General features: G+C 40.1%; 1 protein-coding gene across 2 annotated transcripts in view; it reads right to left on the minus strand.

Moving 5' to 3' along the window:
• Positions 1-14,558, minus strand: part of NUP88 (nucleoporin 88) — a 34,434-nt gene extending 19,876 nt beyond the window's left edge. For both annotated transcript variants that reach the window (XM_053569323.1, XM_053569321.1), the window contains exons 1-4: positions 13,983-14,558; positions 11,608-11,777; positions 9,746-9,871; positions 6,634-6,720 (exon numbers count right to left, since the gene is read on the minus strand). In XM_053569323.1, coding sequence (XP_053425298.1) covers positions 6,634-6,720; positions 9,746-9,871; positions 11,608-11,777; positions 13,983-14,420 — 821 coding nt within the window. In that variant the 5' untranslated portion in view covers positions 14,421-14,558. The remainder of the gene's footprint in view (positions 1-6,633; positions 6,721-9,745; positions 9,872-11,607; positions 11,778-13,982) is intronic.
• Between the last annotated feature and the right edge of the window lie 110 nt (positions 14,559-14,668).

The following is a 14,668-nucleotide window of genomic DNA, read 5'->3' on the forward strand; positions in this document are numbered from 1 at the left end:
AACTTCTCTAAAGAAGACAGTAGAAGGGCTAACAAACATGAAAAAATGCTTAGCATCCATAATTATGAGAGAAATGCAAATCAAAACCACCCTGAGATGTCATCTAACCCTAGGGACAATGGCCCACATCACAAAGTCTCAAAGCTACAGATGCTGGCATGGATGTGGACAGAAGGGAACACTTTTACATTGCTGGTGGGACTGCAAACTAATACAACCTTTTCAGAAGGAAGTATGGAGAATCCTCAAGAAATCAAATTAGACCTCCCATTTGATCCTGCAATCCCATTACCAGGCATGTACCCAGAAGAAGAAAAAAATCCTTTTATCATAAGGACACTTTATCACAGCTCAATTTACAATCACCAAAATGTGGAAACAATCCAAATGCCCACCAACCCAGGAATGGATTAACAAGCTGTGGTATATGTATACCATGGAATACTATTCAGCCATTAAAAAAGATGGAGACTTTACATATTTTGTATTAACCTGAATGGAGGTGGAACACATTCTTCTTAGTAAAGCATCACAAGAATGGGGAAGCAAGAATCCAATGTACTCAATTCTAGTATGAAGGCAGTAGATGAGCTAATACAAGAGGTGGGGTAGGGCAATGAAGGAAGAGGGAGGGGGATGGGGGTTTCACAATGTATGGCACACCTCTTAGGGGCGGGACACAATTATAAGAGGAACTTTATTTAACAAATGCAATCAGTGTAACCTAATTCTTTGTACCCTCGATGAACCCCAAACAATAAAAAATTAATAATAGTAAGGGAAAAAAATCAGGCCATAAAATTATTTGGTGCAGGGGCCAGGCGTGGTGGCTCATACCTGTAATTTTAGCACTCTGAGAGGCTGAGGTGGGTGGATTGCTTGAGCTCAGGAGTTTGAGACCAGGCTCAGTAAGAGTGGGACCCCCCATCTCTACTAAAAATGAAAAATTGAGGCAAGAGGATCACTTGAGCCCAAGAGTTTGAGGTTGTTGTGAGCTATGATGCCACAACACTCTACTGAGGGCAACAAAGTGAGACTCTGTCTCAAAAAAAAAAAAAAAAAATCATTTGGTGTTCCTTTCATTTTGAACAGTTTAAGTATACAAATACACAAAGAGCAAAAATATATACATGCATAGATGCAAAAGAGAAACAGGAAGAAAACACATAAAAACATTAATAGTTATCTTTGAGCAGAATTCATTGGTTCTACAAATACTTATTAAGCACCTACTCTGTGCCAGGCACTGATATAGGTTCTCAGAGGCAGACATACCACAAATAGAGAAGAAATAAACATATAATTTGAGAAAATGTTAGAAAGAAAAATAAAGTAGGGTAGGAGGGTACTGATGGAGCTGCTATTTTAGTTGGTAGGAAGGACTCTGGTAAGATGATCTTTGAACAAAGATCTGAAGGAAGTAAAGAAGCAAGTGTGTGGTTAGCTGGGGAGAAGAAGTTGAGGTAGAAGGAAAACACATGCAAAGGATATAAGGTGAAAAGTACTTGAGGATATAAGGTGAAAAGTACTTGAGGATATAAGGTGAAAAGTACTTGAGGATATAAGGTGAAAAGTACTTGAGGATATAAGGTGAAAAGTACTTGATGTCTGAAGAATGGCAAGGAGGCCATGGTGGCCCAAAGAAAGAAATGAAGCTGGAGAAGGAGTCAGATGGCAGACCTGTGAGTCCTTATAGGCCAGGGCAAAGACTCTGGGAAATGAAGGAGTGTGGAGAGGAGAGTAGAATGATCTATTAAACTGGAAGTGTCACTTTGGCTGCCACTTTGCTGTAATAGGCTATATGAGATTATAAAAGATTTTCATTTTCTTCTTAATACTTTTATCTATATTTTTCAATTTTATAAAATATATACCCATATAATCAGGAAGAACAAAGTATAAAACCACACTGTTGATATATTTTAAAATTTAGTACAATTGGTTATCCAAAAAAACTCCAATTCAATACAAGGTTAATGAACATAGTTAAAAAAAATCACACAAGTTCATACAGCTGAGACAGTCAACATCTTTGCAAAGTATTATAAATTCAGTATCTTAGTTCCAATCATAAGGGAAAGGTATATATAGTACCAGGAGGTAAAAAATGACAAATCTCAAATACTGGAATAACAGAACTACCTGAGTTAAACTAAAAATTCAAGAAAATGAATGGAAACAAATAGAAGTTAATTTAATGAGATTTAAGTGACTCCCAAGCCATCAAAACTTAACTGAAGCTTAATAAACATAGTAATAAATATAGTAATGATACTTAAAAAATTTGTAATGGTACATATTAATTCATTAATTAGCATTACTCTGTGCCAAGCCCCATGGCTAAGCACTTTTTAATTTGATCTCATTATTCTCTACAATAATCCTAAGAAACAAGTACTATTATTTTTTATATTCATGAAACGTAGTCATGGAAATGAAGCTTAATGCAACTGAAAAACGTGCCCAGATATCACAACTGGCAAGTGGCAGAGCGGAGATTAAAACCCAGGTGTGCTAACACCAGAGCCAAAGCTCTCAACAACTGCATTTGCTCTCCTGCCCCGACCAGGACCTTAAGCCTATCAAAGAAAGTTAGTGAACTCTGGAAACCTGTTGCAGGTGAGGAAATGCTCTGATTCAAGAACAGGACCTATTGGCTCGGGGCCTGTAGTGCAGTGGTTATGGGGCTGGCCACATGCATGGAGGCCTAAGAGTTTGAGGTTGCTGTGAGCTGTGACACTACAGCACTCTACTGAGGACGACATAGTGAGACTCTGTTGCAAAACAAAAAGAACAGGACCTATCCCAGAGGCAGGTATTTCACCATTATAGAGATGAATTCACTGGAATTTAAGAAGAAGGTGGTATGAGACATTCACATCATTTAACTGAAACTTTCCATTCTGGGGGTGTCAAAAGAAACCTTCAGTGGTTTCAGGTCAGTAGCAGCCCTTGGCTCCTAGCAGAAACAGATGCAAATCCTCTCCAGAGGAACATATCTCCAATTTCAGCTCCCAGTATTCCCAAACATTAAGATCAAGTCAATATAAGTTCACAGTAAGCAAATAGCAATCACAAGGAAGCCACCATGATTTCAGATAGTACAACTGTCAAATACAGAATAGCTAAGTATAAAATAATCAGGTAATGAAAAATTAGAATAAAAAAATAAACAAGACTATTAGGTATGTCCACTACAGAGACATGAGAAACACTAAACGGAACTTCAAAAAATGTTGCTACTAACAGTTTTCTTCATATGCCCACATGGTGGATAATTATGTATAGTAATACCAGAAAGACTTATCAGAAGGCCAGAGGAATGGGTTTGAGTTCAAAGGGTAATTCTGTTAGTGGTGTAAGTAGCCGAAACTTACCCCTATCATAAGTAAGAAAATATAAAAAGAAGCAATAGTCATTGGAGAATCAGAAGGGTTATCTATTAGGTTATTAAGTATGAAATGTCCAATTTACTTAAGTACTAAGTTTGACAGTTGATATTTCCGACATCTCACTTTTTTTTTTTTTTTTTTTTTTTGTGATTTTTGGCCAGGGCTGGGTTTGAACCCGCCACCTCCGGCATATGGGACTGGCGCCCTACTCCTTGAGCCAAAGGCGCCGCCCCGACATCTCACTTTGACACTTCTTTTTTAATCATGAAGGTATATCCTCATTCTTTTTAGTTTGTGATTATCTTTCAAATTGTTTTTAGAGCTTTTTGTGAAACCATGGATAACTCAAACATTCATGCTATTGTGAAATGAGTTCTGTTGTGGAACCAATGCAGCAAAGCCATATCAAAATATCAATGAAGTGTTTGGGAAAGATGTGGTTAAAGAATACATAGTATATGGCTTGGTGCCTGTAGCTCAGTGGTTAGGGTGCCAGCCACATAAACCGGGGGCTGGTGGGTTCGAACCCAGCCCAGGCCTTCTAAACGACGACAACAACAAAAATAGACGGGCTTTGTGACAGGCACCTGGGAGCTACTTGGGAGGCTGAGGCAAAAGAATCACTTAAGCCCAAGGGTTTGAGGTTGCTGTGAGCTAAGACGCCACAGCACTCTACCGAGGGCAACATAGTGAGACTCTGTCTCAAAAATAAATAAATAAATAAATACATAGGGCAGTGCCTGTGGCTCAGAGGGGTAGGGCACTGGCCCCATATGCCAGAGGTGGTGGGTTCAAACCCAGCCCTGGCCAAAAATATAATACAATTCCTTAAAAAAAAAAAAATAAATAAATAAATAAAAAAGAAAGAATACATAGCATGTCATTGGTTTAACAAGTTCCACTCTGGTGATTTTAATCTTGAAAATAAGCCATGTGGGCAACCTCAGACCATGGGTGGATAAGGATGAGCTGGAAAGCTGTAGTGGAAGTGAATCCACCTCAACCTACACATAAATTAGTACCAAAGTTTGACGTTACTATTCCAACAATATTGGACCATTTGAAACAAATCAGCAAGGTAAAGAAGCTATAGAAGTGAGTTCCACATGAATTAAAAGAGCACCAGAAGAGAAATCGTCTTGAAGTTTGCCTTTCTTTGCAGTCATGATATAAAGGCAAGACATTTCTACACTTTACTGTTACATGTGATGAAAAATGAATTATTTTTGATAATTCCAAGTGATCAACACAATGGTTGGATAAAAATGAAGCTCCCACTGGGCACAGTGGCTCATGCCTATAATCCTAGCACTCTGGGAGGCTGAGACGGGTGGATTGCCTGAGCTCATGAGTTTGAGACCAGCTTGAGCCAGAGCGAGATCTCATCTCTAAAAATAGCTAGGTGTTGTGGCAGGCACCTGTAGTCTCAGCTACTTGCGAGGCTGAGGCAAGAGAATCGCTTAAGCCCATGAGTTTGAGGTGGCTGTAAGCTATGACACCACAGCACTCTACCGAAGACAACATAGTGAAACTCTCTGTCTCAAAAAAAAAAAAAAAAGATGACACTCCTAAAAACAGTCCAAAAGTGAATATTCATCAAAAAAAGCTATTGTGTCTGTTTGGTGGTCCAGAGATGGCATTATCAACTATAGCTTCATGAAACCCGATCAATCAATTATAGTGGATGTTTGCTGCAACCAAGTAGACGACATAATGAGGATACTTGTGATTAAGAAGCAGTGACTGGGGGCGGCGCCTGTGGCTCAAGGAGTAGGGCGCCGGTCCCATATGTCGGAGGTGGTGGGTTCAAACCTAGCCCCGGCCAAAATAAAAAAAAAAAAAAAAAAAAAAAAAAGAAGCAGTGACTGGGGCGGCACCTGTAGCTCAGTGAATAGGGAGCCTGCCACATACACCAAAGCTGGTGGGTTCAAATCCAGCCTGGGCCAGCTAAAATCAACAATGACAACTGCAACAAAAAAATAGCTGGGCATTGTGGCAGGTGCCTGTAGTCCCAGCTACTTGGGAGGCTGAGGCAAGAGAATTACTTAAGACCAAGAGTTTGAGGTTGCTGTGAGCTATGACACCACAGCACTCTACCGAAGGCAAGAAGGCAACATAGTGAGATTCTGTCTCAAAAAAAAGGTCAGTAGTGACAGGCCAATCTCTTGCAAGAGAATACTGATGCACAAACAATACTGTTCAAACTGCAGAGAAGCTGGACTTAGAAACTCTCTGACATCTACCTATTCATCTAGACATTGCACCAACTGACTATAACTTCTTCCAAGCTTTGGACTACTCATTGCAAGGTAAAATATTCAATTCTCAACAAGCTATGGAAAATGCCTTTTGTGATTTCATTGCCCACTTGCTCTCTATGCTTTTTCGCTGCTGACAGATTGCAAAACTGTTCAGGTGCATACCTTGACTAATTGTACTGCTTCCAGTTTGAGATATAATAAAGTAAACTTTGATTGGAAATTGGGCATTTCAGATTTAATGACCTAATATATTCCAGGGTAAGTTCTGGGATACCAGATGCTGGTCTGGGAATTCAGCGATCTGCTTAATCTACACTGAATGAACAGCTGGTAGGCATCCAGCTCAATATTCTCACCTTTTACCTTTTCTATAATTTTGTAATTTTATAATGTATTCTCTTATCCAGGTTACAAAAAGGAATCAATTTCTGCCACTCACATTTCAGAAGCTTATTTAAAAAAAGATGAAGTTAGCAGTGTCATTCAGACTTGTACTTTTTTTTGGAGACAGAGCCTCAAGCTGTCGTCCAGGGTACAGTGCCATGGCATCACAGCTCACAGCAAATTCCAACTCCCTGGCTTAACTGATTCTCTTGCCTCAGCCTCTCAAGTAGCTGGGACTACAGGCATCCACCACAATGCCTGGCTATTTTTTGGTAGTAGTTGTCATTGTTGTTTGGAAGGCCTGGGCTGGATTCGAACCTGCCAGCTCTGGTGTATGTGGCTGGTGCCTTAGCCACTTGAGTTATAGGTGCTGAACCTTTACTTTCTTGTTATTTACTCATATTGCCTATTTTTTCTTACTTTCCATATTACCAAAAACACACTAAAGTCACCTCTAGAAAACCTTGCAAACTCTGTTAAAATTCCATTTATAATACTAAGAAACTAATTTTAAAAAACATTTCATGACACAAATAAAAATTTACCCTTTAAGAAAAAGAAAAAGAAAAAAAAAAAAAGGAAAAAGAAAAACTTACCCTTTGTTGAGTATTAGATTTTCCTCTTCTGTTTCTGAAAGTACAATCACCTTAGTGGGTATTTGGGGCTCGCGAAGAGAGTAAATTCTAGCAATCAAAAGAGAATAAATCAGCAGTTAAAATTCTCTTTTATTTCCCAAAATTGCACTTCCTTCTTCATCTAGTTAGTTCTTGAGAATTTTTCTACCAGTTACCACAATCATTTCTTTGCCAAAAATCTTGCTGTTATTGACAAAGTACCATATTTCATTTGTTCATTAACTATACAAGAGGGAGGTTTCTTTAGAATCTGAAATGTTCTCTGTCCTTACCAAAATTCTTTAACAGCCAATTCATACCATTACAACTCTGTCTTTTCTGTCCTGAGCCTTTATGCATACTCAACTTGTCTAGTCATCTCACTACTAACCCTAAGCTTGCCAGTTTTCCTTTAACAGTCTCTGCCTATTAAACACCAAATCCCACCAGAGAAGGAAACTTGTAGAATAGAGCACAAGGTTAAAAGTGCTAGGCGCTAAGAACAGAGTAATCTGGGAAAAAGCCAAGCATCATTGCTGGCCTGAGTACTAAAAACACCACTCTTTAGACACAGCACATTATCTCAGCCCTAAGGCAAAGCAGAAGTGAAGTAAACAGAATGTGTTAAGAGTTCAATCATCCACTTAAAGATAAACTCCTTGTTTTTTAACCTTTATTCTCTCTTTGAAGCTTTCTGCTATCCTGTATTTTTTCATGCCTGAGACTTTGATATAAGCCAGTGAGGAATGTTTGAGGGCACCACACCTTTGTCTCTCTGTGCAGAACACTTGCTGGTCTTGGCTTCTCTGGGTCCCTCAGTTCAATGCAAATAGACTGAGTAGGAGTTATTATTTTGTGTTGAGTCTCATGGACAATATCTTATTTATTTATTATTTATTGTTAGAGATGGGAATCCCCCTCTGTTGCCCAAGCTGGAGTGCAGTGGCACAATTATAGCTCAATGCAGCCTCAAATTCCTGTGCTCAAGTGACTTTTTCTTCTTAGTTCCCCTACCAAGTAGCTGGGACTACAGGGGCACACCTCCATGCCTGGCTAATATTTAAATTTTTTTTAGAGATGGGGGTCTTGCTATATTGCCCAGGCTGGTCTCAAACTCCTGGCTCAAGCAATTCTTCCACCTCTGCCTCCTGAGTAGCTCTTATTCTTCTTTATATACCAAATGACATTTACCCTGCAATGTATTTAAGTTTTTGTTATATAAAGACTCAAAATGCCAGCAGGGTGGTATATACCCATAGTCCCATCTATTCGGAAGGCAGGAGGATGCTTTATGCCCAGGGATTCAGATATTCAGATCCAGTCTGGGCAACATAGCAAGACATCAATTCCTAAAAAAAAAGGATCCAACATTATGTCATCCCTCTTTTTTCAAGGCAAAGTATAAAACAGAATTTTTTCTAAACCAAATCATATTAATTTTAAGCAACTTATATTTCATAGCATACGAGGGCTTCACAGAAAACATTCAGCTATGTATGTCTCTATTTTCTATATTACATGGCTAGATACTTTCCAGGTAGTCCTCATATATGATTACTGTTAAAGAGAGAAAGAATTTTCAAAAGGCTGTCATTAAGTTAATGACAGAGTTAAAATGGCCAGTTGCAGTGGCTCGTGCCTATAATTCTAGCACTCTGAGAGGCTGAGGCAGGAGGATCCCTTGAGCTTGGGAGTTTGATACCAGCCTGAGCAAGAGACCCCATTTCTGTTAAAAATAGAAAAAATAGCCAGGTGTTGTGGTAGGCTCCTGTAGTCCCAGCTACTTGGGAGGCTATGTCACTTTAGCTCAAGAGTTTGAGGTTGTTGTGAGCTATGATGCCACAGCACTATAGCCTGGGGTAATAGAGTCAGACTGTTTAAGAAAAAAAGGGGTTAAAATATTCCTTATAAAGTCTTTGCCAAATTAAAATTTTTGAACCTGGTTTGTTCCATTATCAATAAAATACCACATATGTATTTAATACACAAATAAGACAATAATATTATGTTGAGGAACAGTTTGGGGGAAATGTTTAAGAGCAACAGGGCATTTGGTCAAAATCTCCTTTTTCCTTGCAACTGTCAGCAGAGTTCAAAGCTTAGGAGGAGAGAAGTGTTAAAGCATACCACATTTAAAATAAATAAATAAATAAATGAATAAAAATAATTTTTAAAAAACCCTTCAATATTTGAGGCCAGATACTTCCTTCAAGGCTTTATTTGAGGAAGAATTGTACCTATACTATCTCCCCACCATCTCTTCCAATAAACTTTTTATATAAGGCAGATCCAGAAAGTTCATTGATAATATAGCAGATACCTAAGTAAGATCAAGGCATTTAATCATATACTGCAAACCTTAAAAGGGGCTTTACAGATTATCAAAACAAACCTGCTCAATTTGCAGATTGGAAGTTGACCACCTCACTCCCCCAAAAAGAAGTTCAAAATGTTAAAGATAACAGAAATGGCATTGGGAAAATAATTCTAATCTTTCGGGTGGCGCCTGTGGCTCAAAGGACTAGGGCCCTGGTCCCATATACCAGAGGTGGTAGGTTCAAACCCAGCCCCAGCCAAGAAAAAAAAACCTGCAAAAAAAAAAAAAGAATTCTAATCTTTCAATTTCTACTTATATTCTCTTTCCTCTATGCTACATTCTCACCAAAAGAATGACATATGTAGGTCACTATGAAAGTCTGAGACAGACTATGTTATGGCCCATTATTTCTCTTCAGCATGGCTTTCTGATTCACCTAATGCTAGGCTTATCGGTGTGGCTACGAGGGTTTCATTTGTGTCTGTCTCTGCGGATTTCATGTTTGTTGGTTTTTCTGTATCCTAAAACTTTCATAATGACCCATGTATGATGAAGAGTTTGGGGGAAAATTATTTGAACAGTATTTATAAGTCATGGAAGCAGGATGACTGGTGGATAGGAGTAATTAAGGCGGTTAAGTGTTGTTATGTTGAGAAGGGGTCACAATAGCCATTAGATAAAAACATTCTAATATTCATCTCACATTTGGTGCTATCTTGGGAAGGAAAACATACTTCTCACTCACAAAACTACAAGAAAGATAAAAATAAAATTTACCTTATTACATTGTCTGATGTTAACAGCACTATGTGGGGATCTAGCATTTCACTCGGATACCAGGCAGCATGCTTTAGAGTCAGCGAGGTAGAACTGGTGAAAAATCTCTCGGCAATTGGAGTGGTACTAAAATGAAGATAAAAATTTTCTAAAACATTTTGTAGAACTTGGATAAAAAACCTTTGAAAAAAATCTATTTTAATATCCTTTTCTTTTCTTTTCTTCAAATTTCCTTCCTTTAAATCTTGCTGGAAAAGCATTCAAAGAAGCACCTATTAAATCAGTATTGAAGAATCAAAATAAAAATATTTTGGAAACTGTAGCATATTTTATATAGTAATTTACAAGTGTTTTCATATATAGTATCCTATTTGATCCTTTTACTAACCTTCTAAGGAAAATACAAGGGTAGATACTATCATTCCTGTTTTGAAAATGAAGAAACAGATTTAGAAAATAAACAGTATGGTTAGGTGCAGGGGCTCATGCCTATAATCCTAGCATTTGGGAGGCCAAGTTGGGAGGATTCCTTAAGCCCAGGATTTTGAGACCAGCCTGAGCATAACAGCAAGATGTCTCTACAAAAAAATAGAAAAATTAGCTGAGGATGGTGGTGCAAGCATGTAGTCTCAACTATTTGGGAAGCTGAGGTAGGAGGAGGATTGCTGAGCTGTGATAACACCATTGCTCTCTAGCCCGGGCAACAGAGAGAAAAGGAAAGGAAAGGAGAAAGGGGAAAAAAAGAAAGAGGAAAGGAGAAAAGGGAAGAGGGGAAAGGGAGAGGAGAAAGAAAAGAGAAGAGGAAGTAAGGGGAGGTGAGGAGAGAGTTTAGGGCTTCAATTTATAAGTTGTGGAACTAAAGGTAGGTCTCTACCTTATACAGATGGTCTCCAACTTACTATGGATTGACTTAGGCTTTTTTAACTTTATGACGGGCTTATCCATCTTAAGTCAAAGAGCTCCTTATGACTTACAGCAGTGTTATCCATCAAAAAATCCTAAGTTGAACCATCATAAGCCAGAGACCATCTGCTGTGCTGCCAGCATTAAATGCATTCCAACTTAAAAAAATTTTGACTTACATTCATTTTATCAGGACATAACCCCATCATAAGTCAAGAAGCATTTGTATTCTTTTCACTATGGCCATACCACCCTGAACATGCCCAATCTTGACTATATCCTTTTTAATAGATAATTCAGAACCAGTTTTCTGGATTTATTGAAAAAGAAATTATATAGAAATAAGACCTAGATAAACTTCTGAGCAAATTTGTGGCTTACAGACAAGAAAATCTTATTTCTGCTTAATTGAAAAAATGGCCTAACTTCCAGTGAGACAGCAATGTGATAATTCAGGCAGAATAAAAGTACAACCCCACATATACTATAAACACTAATATCACAAGATACTAGTCTGTAGACCACATGGAGTGCTCTAATGTTTCAAGAGTAGTATAATAAACACACTTTAAGAACCACTGATCTTAGGGCTGGGTGCAATGGCTCACACCTGTAATCCCAGAAATTGGAAGGCCAAGGCAGGGGGACCGCCTGAGCTCACGGGTTTGAGACCAGCCTGAGTCAGAGTGAGACCCTGTCTCTAAAAAAAAAGAAAAGAAATAGCTGGGCGTTGTGGCATGCGCCTGTAGTCCCAGCTACTTGGGAGGCTGATGCAAGAGAATCACTTGAGCCCAAGAGTTTGAGGATGCTGTGAGCTATGATGCCACAGCATTCTACCAAGGGAGACTCTGTCTCAAAAAAACAAAAAAACCACACACAAAACCCCCCCACTGATCTTAAACAATTTTCTGTATGTATTACAAATTATATATATATACACAAATGGAAATAGAACTTACCTACAATTCACTGTTGATTTTCCACCTTCAAATTCAGAATTTTTCCCCCATCTTTTAGGTAATTCTAATACCATAAGTCCTTTTATTCCTATAAGTGCTACATGATGTTGTGTTGGACTTAATAAGACTTGATAGATTTCAAACAGGGGTGGATTTATGCAAAGCAATCTCTGGAAATTAAAGCAAACCAATCAAAATAAGTTAATTTTGATTTAAATGTACGCAACAATTATGTGAATGTATATATGTGAACATTAATGCTTTAGTTTTCTATAATCACATTATTATGAAGCATTCTGAATAAGTACTAACACTTGGATCATTAATTGGTGAAATATTTTCAATCATTTAGGTTGGGATATTACATAAAATGCATCAGATTTTTATCATGATAAACAGAGGCTACTAGACATAAATTTTCCTTCTTATAATCCAGCTCCAGGCTATCACTCCAGCAGTACAGTACTATCAGAATGCTATGTGCTGAACATTTAATGATTATTCTTAACTAAAACTTTACAGTAAGTAGACTGTAGACTCTTGACCTATTTTCAAAACTACAGAAGCATTCCTAGTAACTTGCTAAAATCAAATTCTTGGCAACAAGAATTATACAGTAGGCCAGGAACGGTGGCTCACGTCTGTAATCCTAGCAGTCTGGGAGCACACAGACTGCCTGTGCTCACGGGTTCGAGACCAGCCTGAGCAAGAATGAGACCCACCACACCCCGACTCCCATCTCTAAAAAAGAGATGGGTTGGCTCCACACCTGTGGCTCAAGCGGCTAAGGCACCAGCCACATACACCTGAGTTGGTGGTTCGAATTCAGCCCGGGCCTGCCAAACAATGACAGCTACAACCAAAAACTAGCCGGGCGTTGTGGCGGGTGCCTGTAGTCCCAGCTATTTGGGAGGCTGAGGCAACAGAATCGCCTTAGCCCAGGAGTTGGAGGTTGCTTTGAGCTGTGATGCTACAACACTCTACCTAGGGCGACAGCTTGAGGCTCTGTCTCAAAAAAAATAAATAAATAAAAAAGAGCCGGGCGTTGTGGCAGGTGCCTTTGGTCCCTGCTACTCGGGAGGCTGAGGCAAGAGAATTGCTTGACCCTAAGAGTTTGAGTTTGCTGGGAGATATGACTCCACGGCTCTCTACCCAGGGAACAAAGAAAAACTCTGTCTCAAAAAACAAAACCAAACAAAGAATTAGACAGTAGCACGCAAGAGATGTCATGCTTTAGAATGAGTACCAGACTTTTATTTATATTTATTTATTTATTTATTGAGACAGAGTCTTACTATGTCGCCTTCAGTAGAGTGTGGTGGCATCACAGCTCATAGCAACCTCAAATTCTTGGGCTTAAGCGATTCTCTTGCCTCAGCGTCCCAAGGAGCTGCAACTACAGGCACCAGCCACAACGCTGGGCTATTTTTTTTTGTTGTTGCAATGTTTAGCAGTCCCGGGTCAGGTTCAAACCCACCAGCCCCGGTGCATGTGGCAGGCGCCCTAACCACTGGGCTATGGGCGCCCAGCCTATTATTTTTTAATTTTTAGAAAAAGAGAATCATTCTTTTCCTTCTTTCTTTTTTTTTCTTTTTACAAATAAACATTTCCATAAGACCAATATTTGATCACAGATACTCTGGAATACTTTCTAGTCACACCTACTTTCACATGCTGTTGGTTTATCAGAAACAAAAATTCTTTCCCACTTTGGAGATGGCCTAATTTTCTTTTTTTTTTTCTCTCTCTAATTTTCTAAAGATTAAAAAAGAAGAAGAAAAAGAAGAAGAATTAATAGAGGCTTCCTCCTCCATGTCAACAGCAAAATCTGCTGCTTTCAAATCTACTACCTGACTTGATGCTCACAAGAACCCCAAGAGAAAGTTATGATTATACCTATTACTTCGAGTGTCACGTAATGGAATAGGTTTCTCGTCACTCACCTAACTAAATGTAGCAACTCCGCTCGCACATGTCTAACCCTTTACCCTGCTTTGTTTCTCTTCACAGCACTTAACCATCACTGATGTTGTTCCATGGCCCTTCCCTGCCTCCCAGGCCTCCAGAACTTAAACATCCGCAGAACATGCGTTCCTACAATAGTGTCTGGGAATGTCGGAGACAATAAACATTTGTCCAAGGAAGGAAATCAGGAATCACAGGCTCCAAATGGTTATACCGCTATGCTGGAGCGGAATAAAAATAAGAGGGAAGAAGGACTTTACCGCTTGAAGTGGGACGTCCCCGGAAAGACGTCAGTTTAGGCTTCAACAGCAGCCCTAGCAGAAGATGAGAGCCAGCCAAGACGGGAAGGGAACTAAAAAACGAGTTCAGATCCCGGCTGAGGGTCGCTTTCCGGACCAGCCTGGCCGTACCTGGTACTGGGAGAGGGGGGACTCCTCCCCGTCCCCGCTGACACCCCGAAGGCGAATGACTAAGAAGGAGCTGCCTTCTGCGTCCCACAGGAAGAGCTCTCCGCCGAGGCCGAACACCAAATTTCTTGTCAGCAACGGCAGCGGCGGCGAGGAAGGTAGTGATGAAGAAGCTGGTTTCTCAGGCTCGGCTGGGCTCTGGTTTTTCAGTCCCTCCCGGAGCCGCAAGAACACGACGTGGCTGGGAAGCCAGGTCTGCCACAGCTCCCCATCGCCCACGGGTCCCTCGGCAGCCGCCATCTTGGCCCAACTGCTCTCTTCATTCCAGTTGCTCAGCCCGCCGTAGAGCGCAGCCAATCCGCGGGCAACCGTCCACGACCCCGACCAATTATGGAACGAGAGGCTCGAGCTGGGGGCGGGACGAAGGAGAGGCCAGCCCATCAAGCAGTTGCATTGTCAGGGGGCGGGACGAGAAGTCAACAGGACACGGGGAGAGGAAGCTTTGGTGCTGCTTAACAGTTAACACCTGAGGAGTCTGAGACCTGTGTATCTAATTGCCTACTGGACACCTCCACGCATCCAGAAATTTCCCCCACGACTTATCTCCCTCAGTGCAGGTTGGGTCGACCTCTCAAATGTCACTACTTCAGCCACCCATCCTTGGGTTGCCCGCGTCTGTCTCCGCGTGG

The sequence above is a fragment of the Nycticebus coucang genome, chromosome 18 (genome assembly GCF_027406575.1).
Source record: "Nycticebus coucang isolate mNycCou1 chromosome 18, mNycCou1.pri, whole genome shotgun sequence".
Taxonomy (NCBI): Eukaryota; Metazoa; Chordata; class Mammalia; order Primates; family Lorisidae; genus Nycticebus; species Nycticebus coucang.